We start from the raw sequence: 20,050 nt of genomic DNA, 5'->3' as shown, positions 1-20,050 counted from the left end.
TTGTATTCATGTAAGTTGTACGATAATTGGTAGAAAAACAACAAATCAACAATCAAACAAAGAAAACAAAAGGAATATCATTACTTACAGTACTTACATGTATCATTACTTACAGTACTTACATGTATGTTTTAACCAAATTTCATAATAGACTTGACACAACTCTTAATTTGTATTGTGATTTAATGTTTGAAAAGATTTTAATCAGAATGTAACTGGTCAAAGAACTTTAAACAGTTAAACAAAACAAATAAGCAATATATACAAAGTTGAAGAAATTATAATCCTTTACTGGTCCTTACTTCTTATAGTTAAGGATCAAAATCCTTAAATCCATCAAAACCTTTTTTTGTGGAATGGAACCCAGAGAACCATTTTTACTCAAGCCAAGGTATTGTTGCCCAGAAACCAAAACAAATGATAGTTTCAGCCCATGATTGATACATCCATGAAACCAGTCTGACATTGTAAGCTATGGAACCTTACAGTACAATTTCATACAGATCCATACACACTTACAGAAGATATATCGTTAAGGTTTATAGCTTTTGGCTCCATTTTGATCTCTTTTCCTCAAAAGTAAAGTTTTTAACTAAAAAAAATCTATCAAAACTTTTCTTTTGTGATACATATACTGAACCTTTAAGCACAATTTCACTAATGCTTTTCTTTGGAAACCTCTAACACTTAAACATGAAATATTTTTATTTTTATTAAATTCTTGTTTTTGGTCCCTTATTCCAAAAAAAAAAACTTATGCCAATACCCTAAAATCAAAACCAAACTTCCTTCTGCAAAAAGATCAACTAATATCAAGCTATGATATGAAGACTATAGAAATGCCACTATATTAAACAACCAGTTAGTATTAACAATATATTACTGAAAAGTTTTTAGACTGAAAGTTTGCCAGTAAAAACGTTTTCTAGTCAAATAACCAATAACCAGTAATAAAGCCCAATTTGACAATGTAATTATTGGATGCTTAATAACATTGTCACTACTGAAAGAATTGTTTTGTGCATATGGAAATGTTACTTGGAGGCCACAGCCTTGTATTAACATATTTTAGAGCAAGTGATGTTAAGTATTGTTCAATTCCTGGACAAGTATTGTTCAATTTCTGTAGACAATCTTAAAGTGTTGAGAAGTTCTTACATTTTCTGTGCCTTTTCTAAATGTTCAATCCATTTAGTTCTGTCATAGTTACTCTCTGTGCCCAGTAGGTATGTCATCTATAAAATAAAACATCTGAGAATTAAAGGAACTTGGTGAGCATACTTACAATACCCTATGTACCCTCATATCCACACTAAAGTCAAAGCCTGACACACACTTAATTGGTTTCTAAACAAGAGGCTTCCAGGGGCCTGAAGCGCTCACCTGGTTAAATTATTACCTTACAAGGGCAATAACTATAATAACAGGCTCCTTTGATCTCCTCATAGGCCTTATAATGCGGATCATTTCAGCAATTGCTACAATTCGGCTTAACCTAACGGTTTTGGAGATATACACGATCTGATCCCTATGTTCTATTTTCATTAATGGAAGCCATGTTTTACTCTAATATTAATAAGGAGTCATCCAATATATTTGATCCCTGCAGACTTTTGTAGGACTTATCATAAGGATCATTTTAGCAATTGAAAGTTCCTTTCTATCTATCATAGTTTTAAGAAATAGGCTGAAAACTGTAAAAAAAATCATCATTTTTCACCTTTCAAGGGCATTATCATAACAAGGAATCATCCGACAACTTTGATCCAATACAGACTTTTGTAGACCTCATAACAATGATCATTTCTGCAATTGAAAGTTTCTTTCTAGCTATTATAGTTTTCAAGATATTGGCTTAAAACTGCTAACATTATTTTTCGCCTTTCAAGGGCAATAACTCTACCAATGAGTCGTCTGACAACTTTGATCCCTGGAAGACTTTCTTGGCCTTATAATAAGGATCATTTTTGCAACTGAAAGAGTGGCTAAACATAACAGTTTTGGAGATGTACATGTATGAGAAAAACTCCTGACTGACCCCTTTGTTCTATTCTTAGTAACAGCTGTCATGTTAAAAAATCCCCACATCACAACTATGCAAGATACCTGCATTCATACCAAATTTGGTTCCAATTGGTCAAGTTTTTTGAAAAAAATAACATTAAAAATAGCAAAAATAAACCGTTGAAAAAGGGCAATAACTCTAACATGGCTTAACAAATTAAAATGAAAATTTGGCCACAGATAGATCTCATCATGCTTACCTATTTCAGAATTGGCTAAACCTAACTGTTTTGGATATATGGGAAAAACTATTGTCTGACCCCTAAGTTCTATTTTTAGTAAAGGCATCCATGTTTTTCGACAGATCAAAAATCCACACATCAGTTCTATTCAGGATACCCCAAGGAATATTCATATTAAGTTTGGTTCCAATTGGTTAAGTAGTGTCAGAGGAGAAGAGTTTTGAAATATTGTTAATGACTATCACTACGAAGGACCCTAAATATCTGACATAACCTTGGGCCCGGTGAGCTAAAAAGGGCAACACAATGAAACTCCAACATGGATTCACAGATTAAAATGAAAATTTGGCATGATAGATCTCAACATGCTGTACACCCGAGTCAGAATTTGGCTTAATTTAATGGTTTTGGAAATATATGTGAAAAAGTTCTGTCTGACCCCTATGTTCTATTTTTAGTAACTGTGGCCATGTTTTTAGACGGATCGAAATTGCCCAAATAAATTCTACGCAGGATAACCCAAGGAATAGTCATACCAAGTTTGGTTCTAATTGGTCGAGTAGTGTCAGAGGAGCAGATTTTGAAATATTGTTAACGACAAAGACAATCAATGCCAAAAGATGGCCTGGTGAGCTAAAAAGTGCAGTAACTCCAAAATTAGTTTAACCTTTATCCTGAAATTTTCATGGAAGATAGACCTCTTTAAGACAAAGAGCTTTAGATATTTCAGATTTCTTTTCTCTGTTACAGTTATTTAGATCTAAACAAAAATATATCAGTGATACCCCCTATAATCTATTTTTAGAAACAGCGGCCATGTTTTTTGGCGAGGGATTATAACTGATATAATTTTGGGAATAGACATGCCAAAGATGATAGTCACCATGTTTTATCAAACTCTGTTCAGAGGTTTCAGAAGTGAAGATTGTTCAACAAAAGTAAATGACTGACAAAAATGACGACTACGGGTGCCGAGTGATGAGAAAAGCTCACCTAGGTGAGCTAAAAACTGAAGCCCTAATGGTTCTGTACCTTTTCAGTTTCTCTATAAGTTCAAAATGTGCAAAAATTGTCAATTTTGAAACTGAAAGACAAATGGCTATAACTTCAAGACATCAAACTTAAGAAGGACACTTCATGCTGCATATGGATCTCCGTTTCCACTCTTGAGATATAATAATAAAAAAAAAACAAAAACAAAAACAAAAAAAAAACAGGGCTGTTACTTCCAGATTCTACCTATAGCTGTAACAGTCATTTAATTAAGTTTACAAACATTATAAATATAAAACTACATACAATGTATGTCAAAGAAGTGGAGCTTCAACAGAGCTATACCTTCAGAGAAGTGGAGCTTCAACAGAGCTATACCTTCAGAGAAGTGGAGCTTCAATAGACCTATATCTTTAGAGAAAGAGGAGCTTAAATAGATCTATACCTTAAGAGAATGAAGCTTCAACAGACTGATACCAATAAAGTAGTGGAGTTTCAATAGATCTGTACCTTTAGAGAAGGAAAACTTCAATAGCCTTTAGAGAAGGGGAGCTTCAACAGACTTAAACCTTTTAAGTAGTCAAGTTTCAACATACATGTACCTATACCTTTAGAAAAAGGGAGCTTCAAACACATCTACAGCTTAGGTGAAGGAGAGTTTCTACATACCCATACCTTTCAAGAAGTGGAAAATGAACAACAGACTTAAACCTTTAAAGTAGTGAAGTTTCAACAGATTTGTAGCTTTAGAGAAGGAGAACTTCAACAGATCTATTACTTTAAAGAAGGGGAACTTCAACAGACATACACCTATAGAGAAGATTTTTGTCAAAATGTGAAAGAGTATAACATATTTCAAATAAAAGATCCAAGTTAGTTAATCAAAACATGCAGTTGTTGTGTTCAATATGAGAGTCTGTTGGTGATTTAAGCATTATAAATATTTTTAGATTCTTACATTAAGTTCAGTACTGTGAATGGTCAAGGTTGGATACTGGTTCTCATCAGTCTGTTCACGAATAACTGATTCTCCAAGAGGTATAAATCCCTGGAAAACCAATAGAATTCAATTACATATACACTGTACAAAGATATTCCTGAGATGAAAACAATTCAATAAAAGTATAAGTAGGTCTAAAGAATAGAATAGTGACAAATCTGGTAGTGAAACGATCTGCTAGGTACCAGGGTTTTTTCCCAGGATTTTAAACTTACTCACTTTCCTATTAGAAAATTGGGACAAATTTAATGGTTTATTTAAAAAGTAATATTTACATCTGACATAAAATGTTCCAATGTTTTCTCTTATTTACAACACTGTGTTAAGATATTTTATGAAACTAAATGTACATGGTATATGAACAAAGCACACTTCCTTTTTTTCAAATATCTAGCATAAGTTTTCTCAGACAATTAAAATAGGAACTCGCTAAGCTTTGATCCAAAAAGAAAAATTCTTAGCCTTCAATCAACAAAAATGGAACTCCCTTAATACTATTCAAATTTATCCAGGGACCATAAACATGTATTACACTTCTTTCTGAAAAAAATGCTGATATATGATCACCCTTGGTAGAAAAAAAAATATCTGGCACAGTGCAGATATAGATGTGAACTAGATCAATAAGAAGCATTAATATGCACTAGTACTATTGAAGTGCTGATTAAACAGACATAGAGATACAACATACTGATTACAGACAGACAGAAACAACAGACTGATTACAAACAAACAGATACAACAGAATAATTACAGACAAACAAATACAACAAACTGATTACAGACAAACAGAAACAACAGAAACAACAGATTACAGACAAACAAATACAACAGACTGATTACAGACATACAGAAACAACAGACTGATTACAGAAAAACAAATACAACAGACTGATTACAGACAAACAGATACACCAGAATGATTATAGACAAACAAATACAACTGACTGATTACAAACATACAGAAACAACAGAATGATTACAGAAAAACAAATACAACAGACTGATTACAGACAAACAGAAACAACAGACTGATTACAGACAAACAAATACAACAGACTGATTACAGACAAACAGATACAACAGACTGATTACAGACAAACAGATACACCAGAATGATTATAGACAAATAAATACAACAGACTAATTACAGACAAACAAATACATCAGACTGCTTACAGAAAAGCAAATAAAAGAGACTGATTACAGACAAACAGAGACAACAGTCTGATTACAGACAAACAAAAGAAACATACTGATCACAGACAGATACAATTCACTGATTACAGAAAGATACAATACACTGATCACAGACTGATACAACATACTGATCACAAACAGACTGATACAATACACTGATCACAGACAGACTGATACAACATACTGATCACAGACAGACTGATACAACATACTGATCACAGACAGACTGATACAACATACTGATCACAGACAGACTGATACAATACACTGACCACAGACAGACTGATACAACATACTGATCACAGACAGACTGATACAACATACTGATCATAGACAGACTGATACAACATACTGATCACAAACAGACTGATACAATACACTGATCACAGACATACTGATACAACATACTGATCACAGACAGACTGATACAACATACTGATCACAGACAGACTGATACAATACACTGACCACAGACAGACTGATACAACATACTGATCACAGACAGACTGATACAACATACTGATCATAGACAGACTGATACAACATACTGATCACAGACAGACTGATACAATACACTGATCACAGACAGACTGATACAACATACTGATCACAGACAGACTGATACAACATACTGATCACAGACAGACTGATACAACATATTGATCACAGACAGACTGATACAACATACTGATCACAGACAGACTGATACAATACACTGATCACAGACAGACTGATACAACATACTGATCACAGACAGACTGATACAATACACTGATCACAGACAGACTGATACAACGTACTGATGGAATTAAATCAAAACCTACTTTTGGGTGTATACTCAAGCATTTCCTTTTATCCATTTCTTTTCTGTCTTGGTCTGTGTAATAAAATAAGTAACCATCTTTGATGACAAAAAACCTATTAAATAAAGAAACAATTTCCATTTTAATTGTAACATTACATTGGTGTTTTCTATGCAGTTATTGATGTTTTTGTTTATAACTTCCCACAATTACATTGTAATTCATGTACATGAAAGTAAAGAAAGATGACCTTCTTTATCCGTTCATAGATGTATAAACATGGCCAAATTAAATTGATTCACCTATACCACGGACCCATTAAATTGATTCACCTACTACATAATGGACCATTAAGACTTTTTCCTATATAATCAACCCATTATACTCATTCCCCTATCTTATGGACCCAATAGATTAACTATATTATTGACCCATTAGACTCAATCAACTATCTTATGGACCCAATAGATTAACTATATTATTGACCCATTAGACTCAATCAACTATCTTATGGACCCAGTAGATTAATTATATCATCGACCCATTAGACTTATCTATCTTATGGACCCAAAAGATTATTTATATAATCAACCCATTATACTCATTCCTCAATCTTATGGACTCAATATATTAACTATATAATCAACCCAATAAATTAACTAAATCACTGACCCATTAGACTCATTCATCTATCTTATTGACCCAATATATTAATTCACCTTTATTATTGACTTTTCAGACTTTTATAACTTGGACCTATTAGAGTGACCTACCCTTATCTTGGACCTATTGGATTGATTAACCTACAATCAGTGTTCTAGGATTTTTCAGAAATTGAGGTTTCGTCGGGAAAAATCCATATAAAATCAACTTTCCCACAGTCAATGACTGCTTTCCTAGCAAAACAAATCCTTACAGCATATGAAGTTTTCAACTTGCCACAGGAAAGTGTAACCAAGTACCTAACTTTCCCTGACCCAAATTTCACTTGCCCCGGGTAACGGGAAATGGTAATCCTAGAACACTGACAACGTATGTGATGGACACACTAGACTTATTCACAAGGCCCTATACCTCTAACGAACTTTGACCAGAGTCAAACAAAAAGTAGTACTGGACAGACACTCAATTCCAACCGATACTTGAATGTTGTGTGAAGATATCAGTTAAATTAATTACTCAGAGTGAAGTGTATTAGAGACTTCAAAATCTTCAGAATGATTTTTACTAATGACATGTTCCATACACCATCAGATTGAAAATTTTCTCTGCTTCACTCTTAAAACATAAAAAACAACATGCAGTGAGTTTTATCTGCCTAAAAGGAACCATTTTATCATTTCAACCCAAAAGAAAAACTAACTTTTGAACCATAATCATAGTGATCTGAAATACTTCTCATGTTAAATTTTTTTCAAACTAGCGGTATGAAAAGGTATCCATTAGCTGATACTATAAACTCTTTATAAAGTTGGGGTCGCCAATCAACTAAGAAAATTAATCAAATTTCTGTCCCATTTCTGCATAATTTTGTTTGGTTATTGGACGTTTCCCATTCCAAATGATATGTTGGATGACGTTACATCATAGTCGGGGACGGGATGTCTTTACAAGCTTTGAAACAGAAAGAAGAAATATCTTAAGTTAACCTTATTCGAATGACTTACATGGATCTAAGGTTTTAATTCTGTTCTGACCCCCCCCCTCCACAAAAAAAAGTTGAGTTTTTTGGGCCCAAATTTCTATCCCTATGACTTTGAAACAGTTCAAGATAAGTTTATTTTATGAAAAACAATAAAAATAGTATTTCAATTAAAAGGAACACATTGACAACAAAATTATCAAATTAGATTTACAATTTACTATTTCTATCAATTCTTAATAAACAATTAATTTTCCCCGTTCAGTTCCGTATTTTAAAAAGGATAGGACAAAAATCTCCAAAAACTACAGGGTCATCCGCCATGTCCTTAGGGACAATGCTTAAAAATTTCAAAAAGATCTGATAAGTTTTTACACTCAATAAAAGAGAATTAAAGCACAGATTGTTTTCAGTAATATTCCTTATATACACCAATAAATACCTATTTAGTATCACGAAAAAAGTCAGCTTTAAGTCAATATTCAAGACCATGAGGGACAAGTATGAAACTTGAATTAAGCATTGTAGCTGCCACTTACATGTACATGTATATGTACAGGATGTTGCCATTTTGAAAAGCGACAATTCCTTACTTTTTTTTCACACAAAGTTATAAAAAATACAAAACAAACTAATCAATTAGGACATTCTTCTAATTATATACATTGATATCATCATCACAATCAGACCTTACATTGTACCATATAGATGTTTAATGCTCCCCACTTCTTCAGCTCTTCAGACAAGCCCTACCTTAGTACATATAAGTAAATAAACCTCAATAAATGCAGAGAAAGAGCATGGTAAAAATTTCTTATGTACACCAATTTATACCATACTATCTGAAAACAAATCAGCTTCAAGTCAATAATTAGGACCATGAAGGAGAAGTAGTTTTTCAGCCTTCCAAAACTATAGGCAGGCTTAGTTTGCCAATCTTATTAGTGATGTCATTTTCACAAATTTGCATCTAATTAATTGTCAAATTGATTGGCAAATAATCAACTGAATAAACAATTGGCAATTTCATGATTACAATACTAATTTTCAAAACTTTATAACTTCTTAATTCTATATCCAATTCATATTTTGTCTGTGTATTTATAATTCTGATGCTTGAGAAAAATAAATTTGTGTTGTCATTTATATTTAACCTCTACTTCTCATGGTATTTAAATAATATGTTCATATAGTCTCATTACTGAATATTTATCTAGATTAAGAAAGTTTTTTTTTTTTTTTTGCAGTTTAGGGAACCAAGAGAAATTTTCAATTATCCTACTGAAAAAATGCTATGCAGGGTACAGTTTAATATGACCATTAAGGTGAAACCCTGAAAAGTTGGGGCAAGTATGGACACACCATTTAAATTTGATAATTTGATATGTACTGCTTTGAATTTTGATTATGATATTTGACAAAAGATAACAATTTGGCCAGATTGCAGCAATCACTTTTTGGCCCCTTATTTATAAATGTTTGAAGTTGAAAACCTCCAAATCAATCAAAATTTTCCTTTGGTGGAATTTCAACGTAAAATCACTGACAAATAGAGTTTGTAAGTCTCGTTCTAGTTTCAGTTTCCCTTCCAGAATTTCCGGTGTAGAACATATAGAAATCTGAAGACCGTGCTGTATTTTGTTGTTTACTTCCGGGAAATCGAAACACTGCATCACACTGCAAAATCTTTTATTTTATCCTCTTCTTAACATTTTTATTCTCTAGAACTAGATATTTGTCATATTTTATCAGTATTTTTGTACAAAAAGATATTTTGCTTTTAGTATTGAACCCAATATGTTAATGATGAATTTCCATGCATTTGAATGGTACATGTAGATAAAGATCCATTCTCATGAAACCATGGTGTCACATGACCAGACATACATACCATATTACAGGTGAAAATTACCAAAGTGTAATCAATCAAAAACCTGTATATTGGTATGTTACTATAACAACAATAAAGGGTTCAAATAAAAACAGGAAAAGAATTAATAATTTTTAAAGATAAAAATTTACCAATTTTTTTTTAATAATTATATTTTCTTTATATTTGAAAATTCATTTCCTGTGGGCAAAACTTGGCCCAGAAAATAGTTTTTTTCAATTGCCAGAAAACCAAATATGCCCATAATTTAGTAAAGAAGGCCCGATGTAATCCCTTTAGGCATTCGGCGCTGGAGATATTTTTTGTTTTGACCACCACCGCCAAAACAAAAAATATCTCTAGCCCCGAATCCCTAAAGGATTAGGCTAGATGAACAGATACATATCAAACGGACATAGGACTTTATAAGATTAAATTACCTGGGGCTAAAAATAAACACATATCCGATTTAAAAAATCAAGAATAACACACACCTTTTCGACCATTTGTTCGACGGATGACCAAACGGTTTCTTATAAAGAAATCCTGAAAACTGAACATGGTTCGTCCAGTCTAAAACCGCACACGATCGATTGTTTGTCATGTCTTTTCTGTTATCTTCATAACTTCCTTGTTCAGGGAATAAACACCCTGTCAAACATCCCATTCCAGTAGTACTCGGATTTTATGCATGTAAACCTGACATTCTTCCTTGTTCAGCGCGTAATTACCTCCCTTGACCTTTCACGTGATAGACGTAAAAAATAGACGAAAAGTGGTCACATTATCAGAAAAATGGCGCTCTCGTGTTTCCAGATTGTTTTGATGGTTGGAATGCTTGTTACTGGAAGCATCAATACTATAAGTAAAAAGGCACAGAACGATTGCAAGTACTGAACTTTTTTTTATACGAATGCGACTAAGAAAACTTTATTTAGATTTGGTACCAAAGCTCTGATGAGCTTTTTATTTATTTTAACCGAATGAACATATCAAATACACAAGACATGCAAAGCTTAGAGACTGCACATTTTAACTACAAAGTCTACAATAACGAATTCAAGTCAAATTAAGGTTACTACCATATGCTTTTTATAGAAGAAATGGGGGAGGGGGAGCTAGGATAAAACTTGAGACTGAATTTTTCAAAAAATTATACAATTAGTTAAAAGAAAACTTGAGACTGAATTTTTCAAAAATTATACAATTAGTTAAAAGAAATACTATGTAGGGTCTAAAACGTGTGACCTGTACAGTACCAACTTTTCCCTGTTCCCAAATACTATTTAGCCAATTTCTTCAGTATTACTTGATATTTCCTGCTGAAAGTTGTGCAAGTTTACAAAATGATATGATGGCTAGGCTAGAATAAATGATTTTTAAAATGTTTTTCAAAAAATACTTTAACTTTGTATTAAAATGACATAAAAAATTATTTTTCATTTATTTTTGTACATCAAACTTGAGTATAAACCAAATGTGGGTAATTTGGTCACTACCATGGTGTCACTACATTATGTAGTTGCATGTCGGCAATATTAACAATCTTGAAAATATCATTTATGTTATCAATGAACTCCTTAGAGACCAATGTTAATTATAATTGTGAAATGATGACATAAAATTGTCATTAACTCGGTCTGGAGTTGAAATTGTGCTAAAAATAGAATCTCATGAGGCAACAAATGGGAAATACTTATTTGAAAATGTTTATATCTACACTGTGCTAGATGTATTTTTGTATTTCTACAAAGGGTATACGACCTGTACAGGACGTATGGCTGACGTACACAGCATATAGTCCGTGTACACCAAGTATACCCTATGTATCATCGGTGATATATGGTCTAATGTATGCACCAAATTTGGTACACGAAGTTTACGACCTGTACCTGGCATATGGCTAACGTACAATGAAGTATACAACCTGTACAGGACGTGTGGCTGACGTACACAGCATATAGTCCGTGTTCACCAAGTATACCCTATGTATCATCGGAATGTATGCACCAAATTTGGTACACGAAGTATACGACCTGTACCTGGCGTATGGCTAACGTACAATGAAGTATACGACCTGTACAGGACGTATGGCTGACGTATACAGCGTATAAGCCGTGTACACCAAGTATACCCTATGTATCATCGGTGATATATGGTCTAATGTATGCACCAAATTTGGTACACGAAGTATACGACCTGTACCTGACGTATGGCTAACGTACAATGAAGTATACGACCTGTACAGGACGTATGGCTGACGTACACAGCATATAGTCCGTGTACACCAAGTATACCCTATGTATCATCGGTGATATATGGTCTAATGTATGCACCAAATTTGGTACACGAAGTATACGACCTGTACCTGGCGTATGGCTAACGTACAATGAAGTATACAACCTGTACAGGACGTATGGCTGACGTACACAGCGTATAGTCCGTGTTCACCAAGTATACCCTATGTATCATCGGAATGTATGCACCAAATTTGGTACACGAAGTTTACGACCTGTACCTGGCATATGGCTAACGTACAATGAAGTATACGACGTGTACAGGATGTATGGCTGACGTACACAGCATATAGTCCGTGCTCACCAAGTATACCCTGTGTATCATCGGTGATATATGGTCTAATGTGTGCACCAAATTTAGTACACCAAGTATACGACCTGTACCTGGCGTATGGCTAACGTACAATGAAGTATACGACCTGTACAGGACGTATGGCTGACGTACAAAACGTATAGTCCGTGCTCACCAAGTATACCCTATGTATCATCGGTGATATATGGTCTGATGTATGCACCAAATTTGGTACATGAAATATACGACCTGTACAGGACGTATGGCTGACGTACACAGCGTATAAGCCCTATGTATCATCGGTGATATATTGTCTAATGTATGCACCAAATTTGGTACACGAAGTATACGACCTGTACCTGACGTATGGCTAACGTACAATGAAGTATACGACCTGTACAGGACGTATGGCTGACGTACAAAACGTATAGTCCGTGTTCACCAAGTATACCCTATGTATCATCGGTGATATTTGGTCTGATGTATGCACCAAATTTGGTACATGAAATATACGACCTGTACAGGACGTATGGCTGAAGTACACAGCGTTTAAGCCGTGTACACCAAGTATACCCTATGTATCATCGGTGATATATGGTCTAATGTGTGCACCAAATTTAGTACACCAAGTATACGACCTGTACCTGGCGTATGGCTAACGTACAATGAAGTATACGACCTGTACAGGACGTATGGCTGACGTATACAGCGTATAAGCCGTGTACACCAAGTATACCCTATGTATCATCGGTGATATATGGTCTAATGTATGCACCAAATTCCCCCGCGCATGCTTAAAATCGAAGTGTAATTTCTTAGTAAGGATATATGTGTCCATTGTTAACCTATGTTCTACACTGGCAGCCATGTTTTTGGCGGATGAGAAAAAACTTTGTGAAGGACCTACCATACCTTACATCATTCCTGTAAAGTTTTGTTCAGTTTACTTCAGTAGTTTCAGAGAAGATTGCCAAAATGTGCATTTTCCCATAGGGTCCAATGTTAAATTATGTTTGGGCCTGGCGGCCATATTTTTTGGCGGATCAGAAAAATTTCAGCAATCTTTGTGAAGGACCTTCCATACATCATTCCTGTATAGTTTGGTTGAATTTGCATCAGTTATTTCAGAGGATATAGTTAAAATGTGCTTTTCCTATTTTCTGATAGGGTCCATTGTTAAACTATCTTCAGCCCTGGCAGCCATGTTTTTGGGGGGTCGGAAAAATTTCGGCAATTTATGTGAAGAACCTACATTCCATACATCATTCCTGTAAAGTTTGGTTGAATTCGCTTCAGTCGTTTCAAAGGAGATACTTAAAATGAGCTTTTCCAATAGGGTCCAATGTAAAATTATGTTTGGCCCTGGCGGCCATGTTTTTTGGCGGATCAGAAAAATTTCCACAATCTACATGAAGGACCTGTCATATATCATTCCTGTAAAGTTTGGTTGAATTTGCTTCAATCGTTTCAGAGGAGATAGTCAAAATGTGCGTTTTCCCATAGGGTCCATTGATAAACTATGTTCGGCCCTGGTGGCCATGTTTTTTGGCAGATTGGGAAAATTTGGGCAATCTTAGTAAAGGACCTTCTGATCTGTACTGATGCTAATGCAACTCGTCAACAAACTTACTAAAAACTTGAACATTTGATATAAAGCATTATAAAGTTTCAAAGTCACTGAAACGTGACTGCAGGGGCATATACACAAAATGTTGATGAAATTGATCTGTTCTGATGCTAATGCAACTGCATACCAAATATCAATGGGCTACCATGAATGGTTGATGTCAAACAAACTTGACTAAAAACTTGAACATTTGATATAAAGCATTACAAAGTTTCAAAGTCACTGGACCATGACTGCGGGGGCATATACACAAAACGTTGATGAAACTGATCTGTACTGATGCTAATGCAACTGGTGAGTACCATGAGCTCTACCTGTATGCAAAGTTTCATGAAAATTGATTCACATATGTAGGAGTTATGGCCCTTTCTTTGTCTATTTTTCAACCGAAATTGACAGTTTTTGCAATTCTTAGGGTTGTATCTTAAAACAAAAAGAGATAGATAATCTATGTAAGAAGCAAAAATGTTGAGTACTATGAGCTCTACCTGTATGCAAAGTTTCATGAAAATTGATTCACCTATGTAGGAGTTATGGCCCTTTCTTTGTCTATTTTTTCAACCGCAATTGACTGTTTTTGCAATTCTTAGGGTTGTATCTTCAAAACTATAAGAAATAGATAATCTATGTAAGAAGCAAAAATGTTCAGTACCATGAACTCCACCTGTATGCAAAGTTTCATGAAAATTGATTCACTTATGTAGGAGTTATGTCCCTTTGTTTTGTCCATGTTCCCTTCAAATTTTGCAATGTTTGACAGTGTTGGGGTTATACATTGAAAACTCCGAAAAACAAAGAAAGGGCCATAACTCCTACATAGGTGAATCAATTTTCATGAAACTTTGCATACAGGTAACAGTTTTTTCTGTACCATGTATACTTATGAAAATATAAGCAAACCAGGCATCAACTATCCCAACAAGATAAGATACGGACGGACGCACATACAGCTGGAGGGAGTCAATTGTCTACTGAACCAATCTCTTGCTTTCAGCAATGCAAGTAGATACAACAAAAACTAGAGTCGCGCATGCCCCCGTGCTAGGCTTCGTCCAAGGATTTGTGCAAAGCATTGAGCAAGCTTTAAATATGAGTGTGATGTCTAGGTACAAATATTTGTGTCTGTAAGACACATATGATGCCCCCGCTAGATAAACTGTAAGAGGCCTTGCAACAAAAAATGATCAAGTTAAAACAATCCATTTTTCCTTAAAAATGCACCAAAGTCAAAATCCTTCCCACATGCACATTTTCAATGTATGTACAAATGATCTGCAAAATAAAAACTTCCTGGTAAGTTCAACAATCTGAATTTTGTGTAAAAATGCACGAAAATCAAAATCCTTCCCACATGCACATCTTCAATATATGTACAAATGATCTGTAAAATAAAAACTTCCTAACATCAAAACTGTAGGAGGAGTTGTGCGGACAAACCATGTACCCTTGTTACCAAATTCAGCCCAAAAATGACAAAGTTCAACAACCTGAATTTTTTGTAAAAATGCACGAAAATCAAAATCCTTCCCACATGCACATCTTCAATATATGTACAAATGATCTGCAAAATAAAAACTTCCTGACATCAAAACTGTAGGAGTTGCGCGGACAAACCATGTACCCTTGTCACCAAATTCAGCCCAAAAATGACAAAGTTCAACAACCTGAATTTTGTGTAAAAATGCATGAAAATCTAAATCCTTCCCACATGCACATCTTCAATATATGTACAAATGATCTGCAAAATAAAAACTTCCTGACATTAAAATTTTAGTCACTGCAATCATATCCATGTACATTAATTAAAAAAATTCCCAAGCAACCAGTAAAATATCAGAAATGAAGTACTAAAATTTGTAAAATTCAACTCATCCATATTATTGTAAATTGACAACCAAGATGTTTGGCGAAAGGTGCTTTAATTATTCATAATAAACATCATACATATTCATATATCAATACACATTACAATATACTAATTATGATAAGCACCTAAACCCAAAACGAAGTCGCCAAACATACGAAAAAAAAAGGGGGTGAGGCAACAAATGAAAAGCAAACACAATCGGAAGTGAGAGACAAAAAAAAATAATGAAAAAAAAGGATAATTCTATTCGGCGAGTAACTATTGCTACGGTATGCGTGAGCGTGCCAGGGCAGATTTAAAGCATAAAAGAGTTCATGGCGGAAGTTACATGATACATATCAACACTGGCTTCTTTGATGTAAATCTGAAAACAATCGGACCGCCAATCACCATGGTGTTTCAACAAGATCTGTGGGATCCCTGCCTGAGCGGCGAGGGTAGCCCCTCCATGCCTTAAAGAGTGAAATGAATAGAATGACGGATCTAAACCAGTAAGGACTAACATCTCCCGAAAACGGGGTAACAAAACGGCTCTAGACAAAGGAACAAGTCTTCCTTTAACAGGCAAGGCAAACACTGGATCATCCTGACAACCAGGTATGAGAGAGACAAGATGGGTAAAAGCTCTGACGGGACATAAACACGGTTCAACAGACTTGCACAGAGAAATTCTATGTATATAATTGTGGTCTTGTCTGGTTTTCGACCATTTGATCAACAGTAAAATACCATTCTCTGTTAAAACAACGGAACTCCTAATTAATTGTTCCTTACAATTAAAACTCTTATACGTTCTACTAATCAAATTCGATGCCCTTAGCATGCCAAAAAAGGCGAAGGTTAAAAAACACCATAGACATGCATCAAGGAAATCATAAATATTTAACAATTTCACAATGTCAATCAAATGAAAAGGTAATAAGGGTAACTTGTTTATTTTCACTCTGGAGGTACAATCGTAATGTCATAATCATCCAAAAAAAACCTGCTGATTAAAATAGTGATTACGTTCAATATGTTTAATAAGTGATTGTCTAGTCCTGGCTGGCTTGTCATTACATGAGCAGAAGCACACGATGCATGGATACTCCGTATACATTCGCTTGACCCACGTTCTCCAAGAACAGTCTATAAAGTTTTTGTTTCCAAACGTGCCATCATCTTTTCGTTCTTGCTCCGTGCTGGCGACCCTCTTGTTTCCCTCTTGAAATTTATCCATTAACATCTGGTAGAACAGGTCCAGTGTCGGAACTCCGTCCTTAAACCAGGTGGGGTTCATCGATGGAGGCGGTTCAGCCGTGGAGGAGGAGGCTGTGGGATTGGAGCAGGCGGTTTGGGGCTCCCTTTGCCCTGCAAAAAAAACACCTCCATTAGTCAAATACAATACTGATGATACACTGCGTTCTGGGCTGGTAAGGCCAACAAGAATATTGTACCAAACTATATTTATTTATGGATGATATTTATGCCTCAAAATTAGCATAAATTACAGAAAATCTTTCATTATTTATTGGCCATCTGTATTTGTAAAATTCAAATGACATGTCAGAGTTTAGGATTTCATAGCCAAACAAATTAGGTTGGGTTCTTACCTTTCTTTTCTTTGAGGGTTTCCCTGAGTCGGCTGCGGAGGCTGCAGGCGGTTTGGGGCTGTCGTCCTCAGTGGAGCACTGCAAAAAAAACATCTCCGTTAGTCGAATGTTCAATATACTCAAATGTCCAAATACAATACTGATGATACACTGCGTTCTGGGCCGGTAAGGCCAACAAGAATATTGTACCAAACTATATTAATTTATGGATGATACTTTGATTTAAAATTATTTAAGGACCATTTATGCCTCAAAATTAGCATAAATTACAGAAAATCTTTCATTATTTATTGGCCATCTGTATTTGTAAAATTCAAATGACATGTCAGAGTTTAGGATTTCATAGCCAAACAAATTAGGTTGGGTTCTTACCTTTCTTTTCTTTGAGGGTTTCCCTGAGTCGGCTGCGGAGGCTGCAGGCGGTTTGGGGCTGTCGTCCTCAGTGGAGCACTGCAAAAAAAAAAACATCTCCGTTAATCGAATGTTCAATATACTCAAATGTCCAAATACAATACTGATGATACACTGCGTTCTGGGCCGGTAAGGCCAACAAGAATATTGTACCAAACTATATTTATTTATGGATGATACTTTGATTTAAAATTATTTAAGGACCATTTATGCCTCAAAATTAGCATAAATTACAGAAAATCTTTCATTATTTATTGGCCATCTGTATTTGTAAAATTCAAATGACATGTCAGAGTTTAGGATTTCATAGCCAAACAAATTAGGTTGGGTTCTTACCTTTCTTTTCTTTGAGGGTTTCCCTGCGTCGGCTGCGGAGGCTGCAGGCGGTTTGGGGCTGTCGTCCTCAGTGGAGCATCTGTATTTGTAAAATATAATGTTCATATCATATCAGAACATCCGCACACTTATGGCTAGTGTCATTCAAATGACATGTCAGAGTTTAGGGTTTCATAGCCAAACAAATTAGGTTGGGTTCTTACCTTTCTTTTCTTTGAGGGTTTCCCTGAGTTGTTGTCGTCCTTGGACCAGGAAGGGGCTTCAAGCGCTTTGGGGCTTTCTTTGGCCGCCTTGGCAGCCTGCAAAAAAAACATATCCATTAGTCGAATGTTCAATACTCAAATGTCCAAATACACTACTGATGATACACTGCGTTCTAGGCCGGTAAGGCCAACAAAAATAAATGTTGCATTGGTCAAATGTTCTGTCGGTCCAATGTATCACCGGTTATTAACTTAACCTAACATCTACCCAACATTATGATGATATCTATTGGGCCAACGTTTAATTCAGAAGTTTTTAGCTACCTTGTAGGCAGATTTCTTGTCACTTTTCCAGGCCTTGGGCGCAGCTTTAGGCAGTTCTTTTAGGTCTCCAAGCTGGCACTCCATTGTTTCCTGTAGCTCAGGATAAAGGGCCACCTGCACTTTGCCGAATGGCAGAATCTCCACGACCTGCAAATGAAATGAAAAATTTAACCAACGTATCACCGGTGTACGGAGCCTCTAATAGGACAGTGAAAAATAAAAAAAATAAACTGTTCGCTCAATATAACAAACATACATGATAGGGCCTAATTTATGAAATATTATGTATCTGGGTAAGTAACACATTAGTCAGATAATACTAATTATCTGCTCAGCCTCAGATTTCACGCAATTTCTGACCTGAGTAATAACAACTGTTGCCGGGCAGATACGCGAGCAGGGCGTATCCTGTCCACCTTCGTGCTATCCTGCCCGAGCAAGGGATTCTGGGATTGCATTTGATAAGTATCTTGCCCGCCGCTACCTAAAAAGTCGCATTATTTGTGACTTTTTTAGAGCAGATAATAAATACGAGCACCGAGGCCAAAATACCAAGGCAAATGCGGAAAACTTTTGCCCTCGGAAAACACCAGGAAATATTGTCTATTTATTATCTGCTCCGCTCAGATAACGCAATTTCAAATGCTAAAAATATTTTGGGCGTGCTAAAAATATTTTGGGCAGATATGGGCTTCCGTAGATTCGTCCTAGGCGCGAGCGCAAATGGGGAATGTGGCAAATAGCCCAGTTATCCAATGATACACAACCTGATGATACACAAATTTAAATTAAAAAACCGCCGATGATACACCCTTTAAAACTGCTACCAGCCGCATTGCCACATGTATCAACGAATTAACATTTACCTGCGTTGGCTAGTGACCCGATGATACACAACCCGATTATACATGTACCAAATAGAGTCAGTGTACCAGTGCTCGACCACAAAACGACGTTTTTGTTTTACAAAACAATGTGTTGACCATTAAGATTGTTTATGATCAAAACTGTCAGCAACAAATAGCGGCTATAGGATTTTTTTCCATAAAATATTTGTCGTCTGCTGATTGCACATGAACTAAATAAATCGCCGGCAGTGGGGATAAATCAACAATGTCATACTGTCAACAAAACACACAGCAAATTAGGCAATATTAAATTTGTTTTATTTTTATAACGGAAAATAACAGAGTAGCTATTTTGCGGGCTGCGGGGCACTGGCTGCTGGCTGCGGGCCAAATTGGGCGCTAGATGCAGGCTGCGGGCCAAATTGGACAAAAGAAAGTGAAACATCAAAATGGCATTATGCCATTGGGAATTGCTCTAGCTACTAGTCTGTAAAATATA

General features: G+C 35.4%; 4 protein-coding genes across 7 annotated transcripts in view; 1 reads left to right on the top strand and 3 right to left on the bottom strand.

The window, feature by feature from the left end:
* LOC148623351 (pleckstrin homology domain-containing family D member 1-like) overlaps window positions 1-10,421 on the bottom strand; it is a 45,024-nt gene extending 34,603 nt beyond the window's left edge. For both annotated transcript variants that reach the window (XM_088565136.1, XM_088565137.1), the window contains exons 1-4: window positions 10,249-10,421; window positions 6,264-6,357; window positions 4,198-4,287; window positions 1,159-1,235 (exon numbers count right to left, since the gene is read on the bottom strand). In XM_088565136.1, coding sequence (XP_088421262.1) covers window positions 1,159-1,235; window positions 4,198-4,287; window positions 6,264-6,357; window positions 10,249-10,421 — 434 coding nt within the window. The remainder of the gene's footprint in view (window positions 1-1,158; window positions 1,236-4,197; window positions 4,288-6,263; window positions 6,358-10,248) is intronic.
* A 22-nt stretch (window positions 10,422-10,443) lies between these two features.
* The window catches only part of LOC148623348 (solute carrier family 35 member F6-like), a 37,046-nt gene continuing 27,439 nt past the window's right edge, over window positions 10,444-20,050 (top strand). For 2 of the 3 annotated variants that reach the window (XR_015919418.1, XM_088565147.1), the window contains exon 1: window positions 10,444-10,644. Coding sequence is in view for 1 of the 3 variants with exons in the window: in XM_088565147.1 (XP_088421273.1) it covers window positions 10,550-10,644 (95 nt within the window). In the remaining 2 variants the exon portion in view is untranslated. The remainder of the gene's footprint in view (window positions 10,645-20,050) is intronic. The other variant, XM_088565148.1, reaches the window with a different exon arrangement.
* Window positions 13,782-16,801, bottom strand: LOC148623350 (uncharacterized; the record flags this gene model as incomplete). The annotated part of the gene is made up of 1 exon (XM_088571254.1): window positions 13,782-16,801. A coding segment is annotated over one exon (669 nt), but the record flags the coding sequence as incomplete, so codon positions are not given.
* On the bottom strand, window positions 16,788-18,349 carry LOC148623349 (uncharacterized). The gene is made up of 4 exons (XM_088565155.1): window positions 18,177-18,349; window positions 17,802-17,879; window positions 17,430-17,507; window positions 16,788-17,187 (listed from the first exon to the last, which is right to left on the bottom strand). Exons 1-4 carry the CDS (start codon window positions 18,279-18,281, stop codon window positions 17,113-17,115), a joined length of 336 nt encoding a protein of 111 aa, XP_088421281.1. The 5' UTR covers window positions 18,282-18,349; the 3' UTR covers window positions 16,788-17,112.

The sequence above is a fragment of the Perna viridis genome, chromosome 2, assembly GCF_037379345.1.
Source record: "Perna viridis isolate PV_CMFRI_1.1 ecotype Kerala chromosome 2, ASM3737934v1, whole genome shotgun sequence".
Lineage (NCBI taxonomy): Eukaryota > Metazoa > Mollusca > Bivalvia > Mytilida > Mytilidae > Perna > Perna viridis.
Note: the sequence above shows the minus strand (reverse complement) of the source record. Positions and strands in the feature narration are given on the sequence as shown.